General features: G+C 34.2%; 1 protein-coding gene across 6 annotated transcripts in view; it reads left to right on the top strand.

Moving 5' to 3' along the window:
• MAP4K3 (mitogen-activated protein kinase kinase kinase kinase 3) overlaps window positions 1–17,965 on the top strand; it is a 192,572-nt gene that overhangs the window by 116,931 nt on the left and 57,676 nt on the right. For all 6 annotated transcript variants that reach the window (XR_011504080.1, XR_001396757.3, XM_070512205.1 and 3 more), the window contains 9 exons: window positions 1,437–1,492; window positions 2,087–2,134; window positions 5,790–5,832; window positions 7,399–7,471; window positions 12,488–12,619; window positions 12,813–12,875; window positions 12,961–13,042; window positions 13,169–13,279; window positions 17,790–17,868. Coding sequence is in view for 4 of the 6 variants with exons in the window: in XM_070512205.1 (XP_070368306.1) it covers window positions 1,437–1,492; window positions 2,087–2,134; window positions 5,790–5,832; window positions 7,399–7,471; window positions 12,488–12,619; window positions 12,813–12,875; window positions 12,961–13,042; window positions 13,169–13,279; window positions 17,790–17,868 (687 nt within the window). In the remaining 2 variants the exon portion in view is untranslated. The remainder of the gene's footprint in view (window positions 1–1,436; window positions 1,493–2,086; window positions 2,135–5,789; window positions 5,833–7,398; window positions 7,472–12,487; window positions 12,620–12,812; window positions 12,876–12,960; window positions 13,043–13,168; window positions 13,280–17,789; window positions 17,869–17,965) is intronic.

The following is a 17,965-nucleotide window of genomic DNA, read 5'->3' on the forward strand; positions in this document are numbered from 1 at the left end:
TTGTCTGCTCTTCTAATGAGGATGTAGCCCTTTGAGGGTTCTGGCTTTATGTCGGTGTTTGTTTTCACTCCTCCTCTGCAGACCTGTGGTCTTTGTTTCTGTTCTCATGTACGAGATAAAACTAAAGCCCTGGCTTAACAAGATTGGCCTTCCCTACGAGACAGCTAGAATATTGCACATTTTTACCATTCTGTTTTTCATTTCCCTTTGTGTTTTTGGCTCCTAGGAAAGTCTCTTACTGTTTATGAGCTTAGCTAGGCATTTAAAAGATTATTTTAAATTTTTTTTCTGTCATTTCTAGGTGTTATTTTCAAGTTATCTTGTTTGCCATATTGTTGAAACAGAGATCTCAAGGCCTATCTTACTGAATGAGAGTGGGCTTACAAGCCACAGAAATTAGTTATATCGTTCAGACATTTAAACTCAGCCTTGTCCTCAAAAGAATCTAAGTGAAGTAGATTTCTTGCTTTCACAATTGTGAAATACCACAAGTACTCTGAACTAAACATTTTTACAAACCTTGTGTTTCGGTAAACGTGAGATGTAAATGTCTAGCAAGATTCCAGCATTGGAATTTAATTCAGTTTCTAGAATAGTCTCTCCTGCCTAATGTACTGTTTTACTCTAAAGTGATTTAATAGTGAAAAAAAGAAAACTATTTAAATGTCTTTCGTAGTCGATAGATAGATACACACAGAGTAAATATTATGATATGATTAAGCTATCTATATTGATGTAGAAAAATGTCCATGATAAGTGACAAAGAGAAGTTTCAGAATTTTATGTGTAATATGATTCCTTTTATGTTTATATGTGTGTGCTATATACACACATACATTATATAAAATATCTCTGCATAAAATCATCTGATAGATTATAAGCTAAGCTATTGATATTGCTTATTATTGAGTAAAACTTTGGATAAGGAAGAAACCTTTGCTTTCTGAACTTCTCTATTGACTGGAACTTTTTATAGTGAACACATACTAATTTTATAGCTATAAAGCTAGTAATTTTAGCGAAAAAAATACTGATTTTTAAACTAAGCATCATATATCTTACACATCAATTTTAAAAAAGCTTTAATAAAAAGTAGCTAAACCTCTGGGCCATGCTTGCTTTCTTGTAACATTCAAGAGGTAATATTGATCAGTGAGGTGTAAAAATGAAAATATAATTAATTTCAGTGACTATTTTGGTCTTTATTTCATAAACGTTAATTGAGCAGCTTTTCCATGTCAGGTAGTGTTGTAAACACTGGGGATACAACAGTGAATAAATCAGATTTTTAAAAGCCCTGTCCTCATGGAACCTACATTTTAGTAAAATTGTTTAGGTATATTAAGTCTGTTGCTTAGTGGAACTTATAAAACTTTATCACTGTTAAAAAACATGCTTTAACTAATTTTATTAATATTAATTTTCTTCTCTTACAGTAACGGGACCTCTATCAGAACTGCAAATTGCATATGTTAGCAGAGAAACACTACAGGTAAAACCAATGCTAATTAAGAAGTAACATTCTTTATTAAACTAAATGTTTAATTATTGTGCATTACTTCTTAAATAAAGTAAGGATTAAATAGTTTGGTAAACTCTTAAATTTTAATGCATTTTAATTGTTTGTGTAATAAATTCAAATTATGTTTGCTAGTAAACACTTTAAAGCTTCAGTGTGATCATATGGCCTCCTAAAATTAAAGCGCTATGAATTTGTTATTTTATATTTTTATATTCCTCTTAATACCAAAGAAAGGCTTGAACACTAAGCACTCTTAGGGGAATTGAAACTCATTCTGATACTAATTGGATACATACTTTTTAAAAGTTATTTCAAACTATTTGCCGAGTTTAGTGAAAATTATTTGTCTTAGGAAAAGTAGTGGTTCCAGCTGAGAGTGCCTTTTTCGTTTTCTTGATTCTTTTGTCTTTTAGGATATTTCAGTAAAATAAATTAATGATCACCACTAGACTTTCTGTAATGTGTAAATAAAAAACAGAGAATATTACTCAGTTGATCACTTTAGATCTCAAAGTGTGCTCTGTAGGAAAGTCTTGTTAATTTTTCTGTTTTTTGAAACTCCAGGGATTATACTACCTTCACAGTAAAGGAAAAATGCACAGAGATATAAAGGTATGCATCATGTGTTTAACCTAATCTCCCTCTCTCCATTTTTAAATACTCTGATCAAACTGTTGAGCAAAATTGTCTTGATTGTTCTATTTGGTGAATTTTTTATCTGAAATATGTTACTATAATGCAATTTAGTAATACTTTTAAGGATTTCATTAATTTTGTTATAGCCACTTTATTGAGATACAATTCACATACTATAAAATTCACCCTTTTTTAAAGTGTACAATTGTAGATTAATGTTTTAGTAACCCATTTTGACATATTTGTATTTATTTATTTGTAAAATGGAACTTAGGTCCATAGTTTCCATCAAGATACAGTTTTTAGAAAGTTTCATGCTTTGAATCTTTAGTAAACTTTGGCAACCTTAAAGAACTATCATTAATAGTATATCAAAATGGATAAACCTTGACATTTTCTGATGGTCTTTCATTTAACTGGCAGAGGAGGGCAGGTACACTGGACAGGCTGGCTCTAGCTCTGGTAAACCAGGTGCTGTGGCAGGACTGCTGAGGTTATTGGTTATTTCTAAAGATACTGCCATCTCTCCAACTTAGATATTTTTCTCCTTTCATTTATTTTTCTTTTTCTTTCTTTCTCGTTCATCTTTTCTCCTACTTCTCTCTCCTTTTTGCTTTCTGAAGTTTTCTCTAGCATAGAGGTTCTAAACTTTTTTTTGGATCGTGTACTCTGAGTCTGCTGAAAGCCATGGGACTCTCTCGTTAGAAAATGCCCTTATGTACCTGCCTTCAAATTTTGCATGAAATTTCAGTGGGCTCTCAGATCACGTGCTGAGATCCTCTGCTTTGGAATTTAAAGGTAGAAGAGATCATGAGAACATGAGTAAATCAAGAAGGGTTCTGTGTCATTGGCTCTTAGATGATCTTGGAAATACTGATAGATTTTTGTCAGAAATGGAGGTTGGAGTGCCTTCCAAGCAGAGAGGACAATGTGAGCAAAGATACAGAGGTCATTTTAGGGAGCATAAAAGTTGCACCATATTACTGAACAAAAGAGAATGTGTGAGAACCGTAAGAAATGGGGTTGGCTGTGTGGTTTGGTGCTTTAGTATGCAAGGACTTGCATGCCAGACTTCAGAGTGTAGGCCTATTGGGAAGATTCTGACCATCACCACTATTTCTACCCTTGTCTAAGACACTAGTATGTTATATCTCTCCTGACTTCCGTAATACCTTCCTAACTGGTCTCCTGTTCCCGTTTTTGAGTGGTTCTGTAGTCACTTCTCCACCTTGCAACCAAAGTGATCTTTTAAAATTAGATCTTTTCATTCTCCTGTTTATAAGCTATCATTGGCTTCTCTCATACTCAGTGTAAAATCCAGATGTTTTTACCATGGCCTGCAAGGTTATGCATGATCTAGCCTCTGCTTTTTCTCTCTGACCTCAGCTCATACTCCACTCCGTTTTACTCATTCTGTTCCAGCCATTCTAAACTTGGTGTTCCTTGGTGTTCCACTAAACTTGCATTACAATGAGCTCATTCTGGCCCCAGGACCTTGCATTTGCTGTTCTCTCTTCCTAGAATGTTCTCCTTCCAGATTTTGGCATTGCTCTGCACCCTCACTTCATCCAGATCTCTGCTCAAATATCGTTGCCTTAGAGAGGCCCCTCCCTTCCTGCTTCATTTGTCTTCAGAGTGCTTATCTCTACCTGCCTTTGAATCATTTCTTTATTCATTCATGTGTGTATATTCATTTTTAGATATATTTATTTATTTTAAACATTGGCACCTGAGCTGACAACTGTTGCAAATCTTCTTTTTTTTTGCTTTTTCTCCCCAAATCCTGTCAGTACATAGTTGTATATTTTAGTTGTGGGTCCTTCTAGTTGTTGTGGCATGTGGGACATCGCCTCAGCATGGCTTGATGATGTCGGTGTCGCAATCCAATGTACACATCAGGATAGATGCGGAGAGGGCTGATGGCCACTCTGAGTTTATTATAACCAGTATTTCAATATATACATAGTTTACATCTGTTAAACATACACAGGTGTTCTGGATGAAGTAATTAGCGAATGCCAAGAATTCTTAGTGATTTCTCAAGGAGCCCTCCCTTGGCGTCTGTTTTGATATTATCATGTTATTGCTGTGCTCGTATATTTTTATCTCAGAGCAGACAAGGTCTCTTAGGCAACAGTCCCTCCTGCTCCCGATATCGATATCGTTTCTCCATCTGTGCCCCAGGTCAGCCGCCGCCTGTCTTAGGTTGCCTCCCCCTGGAGGTCTTACCCGTCATTGGCTAACCGGCCTTCTCACCTCCGGGTCACAGTTTGTTGGCAAGCTTTTTCCAGTGATTATTAACCCTTCCTGTGTCAGGGGCGGCTACAGATGAGCCATGCCATGTCCCTGCCCAGGATCTGAACCTGCAAAGCCCTGGGCCGCCGAAGTGGAGCGCACGAGTTTAACCACTCGGCTATGGGGCCGACCCCTAGATTTTATTTTTGTCCTAGTTGGATATAAACTCCATGAGAGCTGGCACTTACTCTTACTCATTACTGTAACCTCAGAGCTTAAAATAGCACCTGGTTGTTAGTAGTCTCTCAGGGAGAGAGAGGTGCATAGATGAATGGAAGGAAGCATTGGAAGGCCATAGGTGCAGTGATGTGATATAAGCTGTAGTTTAGGAAAATTAATCTGCAGCTGGGTAAACACCAAACTAAAGACTGTAGTAGAAGTCTAGGTAGCCAGGACCTAGATCAAGTTAAAATCTCTGCTCTGGTCTCTTCTCTCCTTTTTTTCATTTCTCCCCTTATTTCATAGAGCTGCAGTGGTATCAGGGGAGCAGTTTTCTGTTATTTCTCCCTCTGTCTTGGCTGGGAAGGAGTTTCTCATATTTTTTCTCCTATGACTATACTTAAATGATTGAAGGCACCCTAGACTAAGAGGTGACTCACTTTTGCTTGCTCATTTACAAGTTGCAGAAAAGGCAAGAAACCAAAACAAACAAAGCCTATAGGGCCTTTGAGAGACAGTAGAGGGTAGATTTCTACCCTCTTCCAAAGGCTTTGAGCTTACTGAAGATGAAGTAATTATCATCTTTGAGCTTAGATCAAGAAGCAGAAGTGGCTAAGATGCTACTTTTATGCAGAAGGGTCATGAAGAGAGGTGACATTTTAATTCTGTGGGCCTGTGGTTAGTTGTTTATATACTGACAGATAGCCTCGTGTACTAAGCAGCAAGGTTCAGTCTTACACATCAGTACTGGTTCAACTGAGGATGACTTCCTAGAAAGGGAGATTTGTTTTGTTTTTTTGAACAGGAAATAGCAATAAGTTTAAAATGTAATACAAGGAGTTCAAAATACCATTGTAAGGTATTTTTTTTAGTGTAATGACAGTGTTTGATCAGTAAGAAAACATTTAGATGAAAACTAGATTAGTTTATATTACCACTTTCATAGCAACATTCATATTATGTGAATAGCAGCTTTTTGTAAGGTAGAAGATTTATAAGGATAGGCATATTGCCTAAAAAGTGAACAGTAAATTTAACGTTTTAATTGATCATTCTTGAAGTATTTCTAGGTCTAAGGCTGCCACTTGTGATGATTTTAAATATGTGTATTTAATCTGTTATATGTGCTGAATGATGAAATGTTTATTACTTTAACTAAAATGTTCTCACTTTGAAGGGAGCCAACATTCTATTAACGGATAATGGTCATGTGAAATTGGGTAAGTAAATTAAAATTTTCTCACTTGTGCAAATTTATTCCAAAGCATAGTAAGTTTGTATCTTCCTTTGTAGGACTAGGTTTCCCCTCCCATCTATGTATTTTTAGGTGGAAATCTCATTGTGAGGCATGTGTAACCTTTCTGTATCTGTTTCCTTTTTTCTTAAATGGGGATAAAGTCTACCCTTCATATATGACAGATTTGTCATAAAGATATAGTGAAATAATATCTTTCATATTAATGTGAATATTTTTCATAATAATAATAACTTCTTTGGCAGTTCTTTCACATCTGACCCCAGGAATGTGCCTTCTAGTAAGAAATCTCTACAAAATTACCTTGTAACCAAAAAACAAGGTAAACAAAAGCCAAAAAATCAATACTGCCAAAAATCCTGAATTCTTTTACATAAGCTTTTAAAATAAAATACAGTATTACTTATGTAAAAACGTAGCTTAGATGCTGAATCTTGCTTTATTTCAAAGTGTAACTTTTACTTTGTAACTTTTGGTTGTCAAGTTATGATTAAAATAGAGTTCAAACCTAAACAATAACTTAATTTGAAAGTTTAAGACAGGAAGCATGTACAACATTGTAGTTTTATAAACAAAGTCATGTCTGTTAGGTATTAAATGAAGTATTTAATAACAAATATGAAACAGTTATTCTGAGCTATATGTTACTGTAAGATAATTCAAAATATATATTTACCTTTTAAAAATATGAATAAAACTATTTTGAACTATAGCCTACAATAGGACTAATCAGATTTTAAATTATGTATCTAATAATTAACATATAATAAAATTTTCCTAAGCCACCTCTAAATATGGGAAAAGCAGTTACCTAACTATTGATGGCTTAGTGGATAGTTTCTATGAGCAGTTTAATATTTTGTGTCTTACTCAAAGACCTGCTATTTATGTCTTAGTTGATAGGATTTAGAAATCATCATTAATAAACTAGAAAACATTAGAACTCAATGTATTTAAAGAATAGCAACAAATCCTATGTAAAAATAAATTTCCTGTTAATGATTGTTATCGATATTAGAATGTATAGCTAAAGTAAGATTTGGGGGAATATTCCAGTTGGATGTCTTTTCAAGTCACGTAGAGTTACTAATAGACTTAGGTTTATTTGATGTCAGTCATCATGGGTGTGGCAGGGAGTGAATGGAAATGTTCCTCCTTCATCTCCTTTCCAGTGATATTCCTTGACTTTCAGATCCTGGGAATTAGAAATTAGAATGTTATTAAGTCTGGTGGGTAAGATGCTCTCAGCTGTCTCTTTCCTGTCAAAATTATTTGATTTTGACTTTCGTTGTCATTTGATTCTTGTGGGGAGAAGTGGGAATCTGGTTGACTATGAGACACACTGACTACTTTGTGATATTTTAATGCTAGTCCATTAAAGTTAAAATTTTAATGTGATGTTTGAGAATATCTCATACTTCTGTGAAATTAGTTTAATGAAAATAATTATTAAACGTTTCTTCTCATCTTGCCTTAAGTAATTTTATTTTGTCTCAGTTTTCTTTTCAAATGTTTCTCATTTTTCTAATAGCTGATTTTGGAGTATCTGCACAGATAACAGCTACAATTGCCAAACGGAAGTCTTTCATTGGTACACCATATTGGTAATTGATAATTTAATGTTTTGTTTCTCTATAATTATTGAACACAGCATTTATGAAAAATAGACTGGTCAAAATTTTTAGGACCAAAACAGATTAAGAAAATCATCAACAGATTAAGTAATTTAGGCATGTACATTTGTAGGTGGATTACACAGCCACAGAATATTCTATCATGTTAATATTCATTAAGTGGGACAGGCTTTAAAGATTGTTAAGGCTTTTGGGAACCCTGATATAGTTCCAGCTTTACTGGAAAACCCCAACTTTTGCTCCTACACATTTCACATGTATTTTAACAGATATCTTTATATCTGTCTGTCTTCACCCCCATCTCCAGTTCATATTCTGACTAATCGTTCAACATTACATTATTCACAGAACCCCTTTGCTCAGAACTTTTTGATATATCTTGATTGTACTCAAGATCAAATACGGATTTCTTGGCATGTGGAGTCTTCCATGGTCTGGCCTCTGTCTGCCTTATTAACCTTAAGTTTTACTAGTGGCCTCCACAGACCTTCCTTTCTAACAATATTTGTCTGCTAGGTATTTTTTGGCCATTCTATAAGAACTATCCTATTCACTCATTTATTTATTCAAGAAATGTTTTTGGACACTTAACTATGTGTCAGATGTTAGTCACTATAAATATGGTGGTGGACAGGCATAGACGATTTTATTCACATCGTTACTTTGAAATAACAGCCCACTGGAATCCTTAACGTGCCTTCAGCTTAACTGCTGCTGCTCACTCCCCTGACGCCCTCTGGTCCGCCTCATCAGCAGTGGGATGGCACTAATCTGGATGACTCATTTTCATATTTAGGAGATGATATATACCTCTTTTTAAATTGATTTATCTTTATCAAACAGATGTGCATTTAAAAAGTCAGATAGTGCTAAAAGGGCTTATAGAAACTCTTCTAGTGTCTTCTGCCGTCTCTAGCGCTATTATTATTTATAGACTTTGTTATGGTAGGTGAAGATTTTAGCTCTCTTCATTCATCTTCTAATCTTCTTATCCTTTCGGTTTACTTGCTGAGTCAATTATCGTACTATTATTATATTTGCTACTGCAATTTTTTTCTCTATATTTAATAATTTCTTCATTTTTAATTTGCTTAGGTTTTTTTTATCCCCTGGCTAAGACTTCCATACCTTCCCACATTTTACAATTCTGAAAGATGCCTCTGTATAATTTTCCACGCCATAAAGCCTATCAGATTTTCTATTAGTCCTGATTTTTGTTCGTTTTTGCTTTGTTTTAATTTGTTTTTGTCTTATAATAATCCTTCGTGGAGTGCTCTTCCCTCCTATTCCGATCTGAATTGTTTATTTTCTACGTCTTTCTGCATAGCTTCACCCTGGGGTGTTTTTTTTTTTTTGAGGAAGACTGGCCCTGAGCTAGCATCTATACCCATCTTCCTCTACTTTATATGTGGGATGCCTACCACAGCATGGCATGCCAAGCGGTGCCATGTCCACACCCAGGATCCCAACCGGCGAACCCTGGGCCTCCGGAGCAGAACTTGCACACTTAACTGCTGCACTACCAGGCCGGCCCCGCCCTGGGGATTCTTTTTTCAGCTTGGGAATTCATTTCCTGGAATCCAAGTCTTCTTTCATGATTTACTTCCTCTCACATGTTTTGGTAACTTCCGAAGAAATTTGAGGAGTAAAATTTTTGAGATATTGCATGTCTAGTTTCACACTTGATTAATAATTTGCATGAATGGAGAAATCTAGATTGGAATTTTTGAGGTATTACTCCAGTGTCTTCTTTTCTCTGATGCCAATGAGAAGTGTAATGTTATTAGGATGCATGATCCTTGAATGTAACCCTTCCCTGCTGGAATCATTCTTGGGGGTTTGCTATTTCATGATGATGTACCCAGAATATTTTTGGTTTTTTTGTCGTTTTACTTTTATTCGTTGTACTTGGCATTTGTACTTTTTAATCAAGAGATTTATGTCTTTCAGTTCTGGGAAATAGTCTTGTATTATTTCTTTGATAATATCTTTGCTGTACTTTTTTCCTGCTCTCTTTTTCTGGAGCTCATTAGTTATATCTTGGACCACTTGGATTAATCCATTAATTTTCTTTCACTTTTTAAACATCTTTTTGGACTTTCTATAAGATTTGCTCAGCGACTCATGCTCTCATGATGCAGGTGTCCCTCAGATATCTAGTAATCCTTATCTTCTGGTTCACATTGGAGAGCAAGGCACAAAAGCTGATTGTGAAGTTCGTAGTTCCGTGTGCATGGGAGGTAGTGTGTAAACCTGATTTTTAGTGTTCTAGAACCAAGCAAGTAATGGAAGCTGGGGAACTCATTATTTTAGACCCAGACTTCTGTGCCGCCACCCCCTGTCCTCCTTTGTTCCTGGTATTCTTGAGTCTGAAGCCTCTCTTGGTCAGTTTCTCTTGATCCTCAACCATTGGGGATGGGGAAGGAACAATTGCTGGACCTTAATGGATGAGTGGAGAAATCTAGGAGACTAACTATTCGTCATTTAGACTTCACACTTTGAGCCCAAACCTCAACCCTACTTTTTGTAAGTTTGCAACTCTAACTTTTCAGCCTTTTGGGCATTCTTTGGTGCTAATCAGCACTTGCTAGTTATTGTTCTTTTCCTTTGCACACACACAGCTTTATCCTTCCTCCTGTTTGCTGTCATTTACTAGTCTTCCATTTTCAATCCAAATTTGTCTCCTGGATTTTTCAAAGATGGTGTGTTTATATTTCTCTGTTTTGTTCTCCTTCTGGTTTTGTGTTGATTTCTGAGAGGAATAGGCTTGAAGAAGTGTTACTATTTTTAGATAGTCTGTTTCCTCAGTTTGATTTTAAACATCTGGAGGAACTTGCTCATTGACTCTACAGGGTCTAGCATGATTCTGTACACGTACTTCATAAATGTTTGCTGATGATAACTCATCTCCAACTTCAGCTTCAGAGATTACAAACTAATGTCATTCCTCTTATAAGATTGTAGGAAATATCTTGGGAGCATGTGAAATTGTGAATTAGGCAAAGTCAATTTTTGGAACACTCTCACTCTTCAACTCTCTTTCTAGTATCCTGTCTTTCCCACCTAAACTCTAGGAATATAGAATAGAATGGAATCTCTCTCATCCAAAGTGACTAAGATTGGCAGTTATTTAGTTAATCAAAAAAGTCTGTTGAATTGGAAAATCTTAAAATTAATACATGTGTACCTTAAACATTTTATTTCAACTTAAGGCACGTGAGTGTCCGTTTATTCGCCAGTCTTTTGATAGAGGACCAAGGCCTTTTCTTTGAGTGGGTCACTAATTAGAGTTCTGTCTTAGTAGTGTAAACCATACCCATAGTCCATAGTGCATTAACTACATTTCCCGGTTTGTGTTTCTCTGAAGTTCAGTGAGAACTAAGACCTACAAAGCACGTTAATTTTTTTTTTTGGTCAGGTTTATTGAAGTTTAAATTTAGCCTTATTAGGTGTACAGTTCTCTGAATGTTGAGAAATTTCCATCCCCCAAAAAGTTTCCTTTTGTTCCCTTTAGTAAATTTTCTCCCCCGTCCCTAGCCTCTAGCAACACCTGATCTGATTTCTGTCTCTGTAGTTTTGCTTCTCCCCAAAAGTCCTACAAGTGACATGGCCACCTTTGTCTTTTACAGCTGTCATGTTCTTACCTAATTTGCCAGAGTTTTTTGGTTTTGTCTTTAAAAGGTTTTTCTAAAGCATTCACTTTAATTTTCATAACAATTTACTATTTTATCTTCTTAATAAATCAGTTTTCATAACAATTAAATTATGTATTAAATGGCAGCAAATATAAAGAGGTTCAGCGATGAACTTAATTGACTGTGATAAGCATACAACTTAACTGGCAAGAATAGAAGGGCACTAGCTGGAATCTTTCACTCATATTTTTATAGAGGAATGGAGAACATCAGTTAATGTGTGCGCTGGTTAAGAGCGTGTCACCTTTATGCACTTTCAGACACTACTAGGGCATTTCCACCAGCCAGCTGGAATCTAGCCATCAATAAAGTGAAAACTGACATAAGAAAATGCACTATTCTTATAACTTGAATATTTATAAGAGTTACTTTAAAGCTACTTTAAAGCTACTTTAAGATTAAAAAGCTTTTAAGATCAAGTATTTTGAAAGTTGGAAGGATTTTTTTTTCTTTAACTTTACTGACTTGGCTTTCCCGAAGTCATATCAGAACACAAGTGTGTATTTGTAAGGCTACCTATTTAAATCATTCTTTTGATATGTAAGAGTTGAGATGTTTATCTGTTATTTTTAAAACTATTGTTTAGCATTTGGACATTTTTATATTTGTAAATTAATATAATCATTTAAATCAATCAAATACAAGTTTATAGAAGTATAATTAGAATGAGACTGTAGCAAAGTTAAAGGAAACAAAAATTATCGAATTTGGGTAACTTTCTTCTGAGTAAATGTATTTTTATAAAGCAGACACTCAATTTTACAACTTTCCCACCATTACAGTAAAAATGAAAAAAATGCCAATTAAGCTTATAGTAAACAGGAGTTAAGTACTAAATGAAGATTATTGATGCCCAATAAATAGTTTTGGTCAAGTGAAAACAGTCAGAAGCCAGATTACAGTTTATTGTTGTAAGGAGGTAGAACTAAAAATTTTAGATTATTTATTGTAAGATGTCATTTCTCTATAGAATTTTGCATGTAGGGAGGAGAGAAGGATGTGGCCAAATTTGGGACATGTTGCTCTATTATAATTGTAAATTTTTATAAACCTTTATAGTAAGAACGTAAGTAACAAAAGAATCACCAGTAGAGGCTTGGGATGGAGGGTCTTATGAGATGTTGAGATTTTGGGAAAGAGGGGCCTTTAAATACTACATAGTTATTTTACAGATATCAAAGCCTAAGTAGGCCTCAACTTAGATAGTTGATAGTTCCATGTGCCTCTGGTGGGAAGATGAAGGAAAATACAATAAACAGAAGGTTTTTCTTTTCTGGAATGTTTCCTTTAGGATGGCTCCAGAAGTCGCAGCCGTTGAGAGGAAAGGGGGGTACAATCAGCTCTGTGACCTCTGGGCAGTGGGAATCACTGCCATAGAACTTGCTGAGCTTCAGCCGCCTATGTTTGACTTACACCCGATGAGGTCAGTGTGTCATAGTTGAAGAGTCCTATGCTGAAATTGAGGGGTTTCCCCTAATATTGTGTATTATCTCATGAACAAATAATATTCTTAGTCTTGCTTTACCTTATTTGGGAATAATAGTAACAGAATTTACATTATATATTAAAATATGAAATCTTAAAATGTGTGTGATGATTTGTTGTCGATTTTTCAGAGCATTGTTTCTAATGACAAAAAGCAATTTTCAGCCTCCTAAACTAAAGGATAAAATGAAATGGTAAGTATTTTTGTGTTATTTACTTTTATAGTCATGAGTAAAAAGAGAATTGAAATTTAAAAGTCTAATTTTCAAAATTTCTTAGGTCAAATAGTTTTCATCATTTTGTGAAAATGGCACTTACCAAAAATCCAAAAAAAAGACCTACTGCTGAAAAGTTACTACAGGTATTATTTTTGCTCTGAAATGTCTTTTTTTCAAAAGTTAAAATGTCATTCAATCAGATTTCTGTACTATATTATTTTCAATTATATTCAGTCAGTGTTCTCTACTGTATTATTTTATTTTTATAGCATCCGTTTGTCACACAACCTTTGACCCGGTCTTTGGCAATCGAACTGTTGGATAAAGTGAATAATCCAGATCATTCCACTTACCATGATTTTGATGATGATGATCCTGAGGTAGGAACTGTTTTTACCAACTACTGGTATATATAACATATATGTATGTTTGTGTGTGTATCTGTACATCTCAAAATGAGTTTTTTTATAGTTCTGAGTCTAGTTTAAATAAAACTAGTTTAAATAAAAACCTCTTGAGGGAACAGTTACCTCTGACTTTGTCTCTCCTAGGAAAGTCACGTACTGGATTTTTCTTATTGGCTATTTACAAATGACTATTGTCTGAAAATGGCAAAGGCAGAATAATCTAATTCACTTTTTGAAATTACCATAGTTATTTTACAGTAGTCATTTTAGATGAAGTTGCCAAATAAATCATCCACTTTAAAAGAGAACACAAATGAGAAGCACCTAAACAAGATGTTAGAATATACTCAAAATTTCTATTCAGTTTTCTTCTCAAAAAGGATCTTTGTACAATACTTCATGAATTATTAGTGGTTAGTAGAAAGTATAGGATTGACTTTGTTGGTGACTAAAACGCTAATTGTCTGCTATGGAAATGTTTAAAAATGAGCCAGTGTAGTTGTTAGAGAAGAAAATAACTCTAATGTGATGGAAGCATTGATATTAATGGAAGCTTCACTTCTCTTGGCATATTTAACGTTCCTAGCTCAGCTGGTAGTTGTGGGACTTAGGGTAAACTCAGTATATGTAACATGGCAGAATTCTATTATTGGGCCGTATCTGAGCTGGATAGCCTTGAACTTGACTGGCTTTACGGAAGGTGCTTAAAATGTTGTAAATTTCATTGATGATAGCTCTCAGCCATCAGAAAGATGGGCACAGATTGCCAGAGAGAACCTTTCTATCTATTCACCTTTGTTCTAGCCTGCCATCTTTATGCAGCTTTGATTAAATAAGCTATCTGTCCTTTTGTTAAAGGTCTAGAAGGGAGTTTGGAAACATAAAGAAATGTAGAGTATTACTGACCTTATAATTATACAAGGGAAAAAAGAGTGTTTTTATTGTTTTGCTTAATTTTCTGAGGTGTGCCTCTACTGAGAATAGTTAACTTGGGTCCTGTTCTTGATCTGCCTTATTGAATCTAAGAACTTGGGCTCAGATATTTATGAATTACATTTTACTTCAAAGGTAGCATTTCATACACAGAAACAAAACCCTGTTTGGTCCATGAAATAGATGCTGGCATCGCCTCTTAAAGTGAAACCTTAGCGTGTACAGGGTGGAGATGCAGAAGCAGGGCCTCTTTTACTCCATAAGGTTGAAAGAATGTCCATGAATTAACAGTAAAGAGAACTCATCCCCACTCCACTCACTCCTCAGAATATTCTTCTCTGAAATTGGCAATACGCATAGAATGATTTTAATTAAATAAGGGGAAAGAAAATAGAGGTCTGCTCCTCTAAGAAAAAACGTAAAGGGGGAAAAAATTTCTGTTTACTAAGTAAAAAGATCATAAATCATTAATGCCTTTAGCATTATTTCATTTCATTTTATCTCTTACCCTTTTTGATATAAGGAGTTGAGGCAGGTTTTTTTTAATTACAGTTTTACCCTCTGCAACACTGAAAGGTAGCTGCAGCTGTTGAACAGCTATTGAATTATTGAAGTATTCCATTCTGAATAGTTATTTATTTATTTATATTCAACTCAGAGAACATTTGTTTGGAGCTTGCTTTGGATAAAATATATTTCTCATCTTGAGAAGCTCCCAGTTTGAGGAGTGAGGAGAACAAAGAACAGCCAGTTTTTGTTAGGGAAATCAGAGATGGTGTTATGAAAGAACTGACGTTGTTGGAAAGAAGTTTGCCAAAGATTAAAAAACTAAAAATAAAAATAATGATTAAAGCTTTTGGGACTTTTTTAGAAACTCATCAAGATGTATTTTAAATGATAGCTAGCCTCCATATCTATATGTTTAAAATATCATCTTTCATAAATCTTAGAAATGTTTAATATAGTCTTTATCCTTTTAAGTATGTAAGATTCATGCTAAAATGAGTGTAATCACGGCAAGCTTACGTCTGATTAAGAGCACATCAAGTGTGTGATTGTTCACTCTTTCAGTTAATTTAGTTATTTTCTTGTCCATTATCTAGTAGATTAATGGATTCTTCTTATGTTAAATAATAACTTACAACATGATATTTATGCTATAAAACATTTAGAATATTGATTCAGACTTTTAAAGGAAGTTTGATAAGATATTTTACTTGAATTTTTATTATTATCAGCAGTTACCTTTCTTTAACATTGTGAAAACACATGGAATGATGAAAAAATTAATAAAGTTTTACTTTCCATATTCCCAAAATTTCTAGCAATTTTAAGAGAGAAAATTATGAAATTTTTTTTCTTTGTGGTTGTGGTAAAAATGTATTACTTTTAGCTTGAGTATGTATGCTTGGAAAAGCTGAGGACCTGAAAATAAATTTGATAATGTTAAAGAAGTGTTAGAACCCATTTGTCTGAGATCATTGACCTAGAGCTGGGGTTGGCAAACTTTTTCCGTAAAAAAACAGATAGTAAGTATATTTGACTTTGTGGACCACATCATTTCTGTCATACTTAACTCTGCCATTGGAGAGGGAAGGCAGCCATAGATAATATATGAATGGGTATGGCTATGTGCCAATAAATAAAATGCTATTTACAAAAACAGACTTCAGTGAGAATTGGCCATGGGCCATAGTTTGCCAATCCTTGACCAATGAGATGAAACTGAGTGCCTTTTTTTCTCCTACATCAGGATTTCTCAAACTTAACACTATTGATATTTTGGGCCAGACAATTCTTTGTTTTGAGGGACTACCCTGGACATTGTAGGATGTTTAGCAGCATCACTGGCCTCTACCCATTAGTTGCCAGTAGCATCTTTTGATCCCCGGTTGTGATAACTACTAATGTCTCCAGACGTTGCCAGATGTCTCCATAGACAAAATTGGCCCTGGTTGAGAACCACTGGCTTATGTTAGTGTTTGTCATATTGTCTATTTCTTTCCTTCATTCCATACAAACTTGCATTCTCATCTAGCTCCCATTGCAAAGGATCTATTATTTGTATTTGTATTATTTAATAATACATTAATCTTAGAACTTTTAAATTGTAGTAACAAGGACAAACATTAAATGATTTATAAGGGTAGGGTTTTGTTCTTTTCAAGAAGTAATAAAAATTATTTCAGTGTTAAGGCATATAAAGGATTATTTTTTAAAAACTTTGGGAATCATCCATCACTGTGAATGGTTTATTTCTTTAAATCTTGTTTATTAAAATGATTTTTAATTCATCCTCACTTCTCTAAATATCATTTATCAGAATAATTACAAATTCATCATAGTAGGTTTCCATGAATAGTATGCATTACATTTGTAGAGAAAAACGAGAGTGTTCATTTTTAGAAATTAAAGCTTAAGTTTTAATTTTTGAGACTATCTACATAGCCTTTGTGAAATTAAATGATGCTGAGGGACGTCCTTTTAGAGTTCCAACTTTGCAAGTTCAGACAGGAGCTATTTCAGAATCTGCTTATTTGAAATTCTAGTAAATGTAATATCCTTTCAAGAGAAGTTGAGTGAAATTTTCCATTATTAGAAAACTTAATTCTTTAGCATCACAGTGGATTGTGCCTAATAACATGCTACTGCCTGCCTTGATTTCCCGGATGGGCATCTTGCATGACCCTGGCCTCATTTAACAGAATCTTGTGGTATCCCTTTCTCTCAAATATGAAATAGGTCATTTTCAACATTGGCTTTTGAAAAAATATTACTTTCTTATACAACCATCTGATTCAGTACATGTGAAAGGAAAATTCAGTGAAGTCTTTAGTTTATTTCCATTCTAAAGGGTGAAATATGACCTCTAAATATCATTTATTAGAGTAATTATAAACTCATCATAGCAGGTTTCCATGACTAGTATGCATTGCATTTACAGAGAAAAATGAGAGTATATAGAGAGAATACATATATTAAACATTTTATATATTGAATATTTTTAATATCTATAGAATATGTATATTGACTCTTATTTCAAAAAATATATGTAAGTTGATGAATAAACCTTAAAAGAAAGGGCATCTGAGCTGAGCTTCGTAATCATTAGATGGTAGATGTAAATGTAGTCTTTACACCATCTTTCCTTTCCTTTCCGAATTTGCTGATGTAAGAGTAGATTGAAAATATTTAATGTACTTGTTGCTTCCTTGTAAAATAGATCTAGACAAGTCCAATATTGTATTTACAAGTAAGCAGAATATATTATTACTTATATTTGATTTTGCATGTATTTAATGTCCTAGAAGTACTCTCTCTAGTGCAAATGGTGATTTCTGTTAAGTAAGTAATGAAGATATTTATATTTTCACTTCATAGTTTGAGCTGCTATTGTGGTTGCCTTTTTTTTTAATATTCACAAAGTTGTTTTATTTTGTTTCCATTTTTACATAAAATGAAGTATTTCTTTCATATTTGGGTAATTTTGTGGGCCACACTGTGACTTGATTATCAAATGCCACATATCATTGCTGTTGTTCTTTCCTAGCCTCTTGTTGCCGTACCACATAGAATTCACTCAACAAGTAGAAATGTGAGAGAAGAAAAAACACGCTCAGAGATAAACTGTAAGTTTATGCTTTACATAGTTCATAATTTAACAATGAAAAATAAGATTTAATTTAGTTGCAATTATATTTGCTTCATTTTCTCCCAAGTAGTTTT

This window comes from Equus asinus, chromosome 6 (assembly GCF_041296235.1).
Source record: "Equus asinus isolate D_3611 breed Donkey chromosome 6, EquAss-T2T_v2, whole genome shotgun sequence".
Taxonomy (NCBI): Eukaryota; Metazoa; Chordata; class Mammalia; order Perissodactyla; family Equidae; genus Equus; species Equus asinus.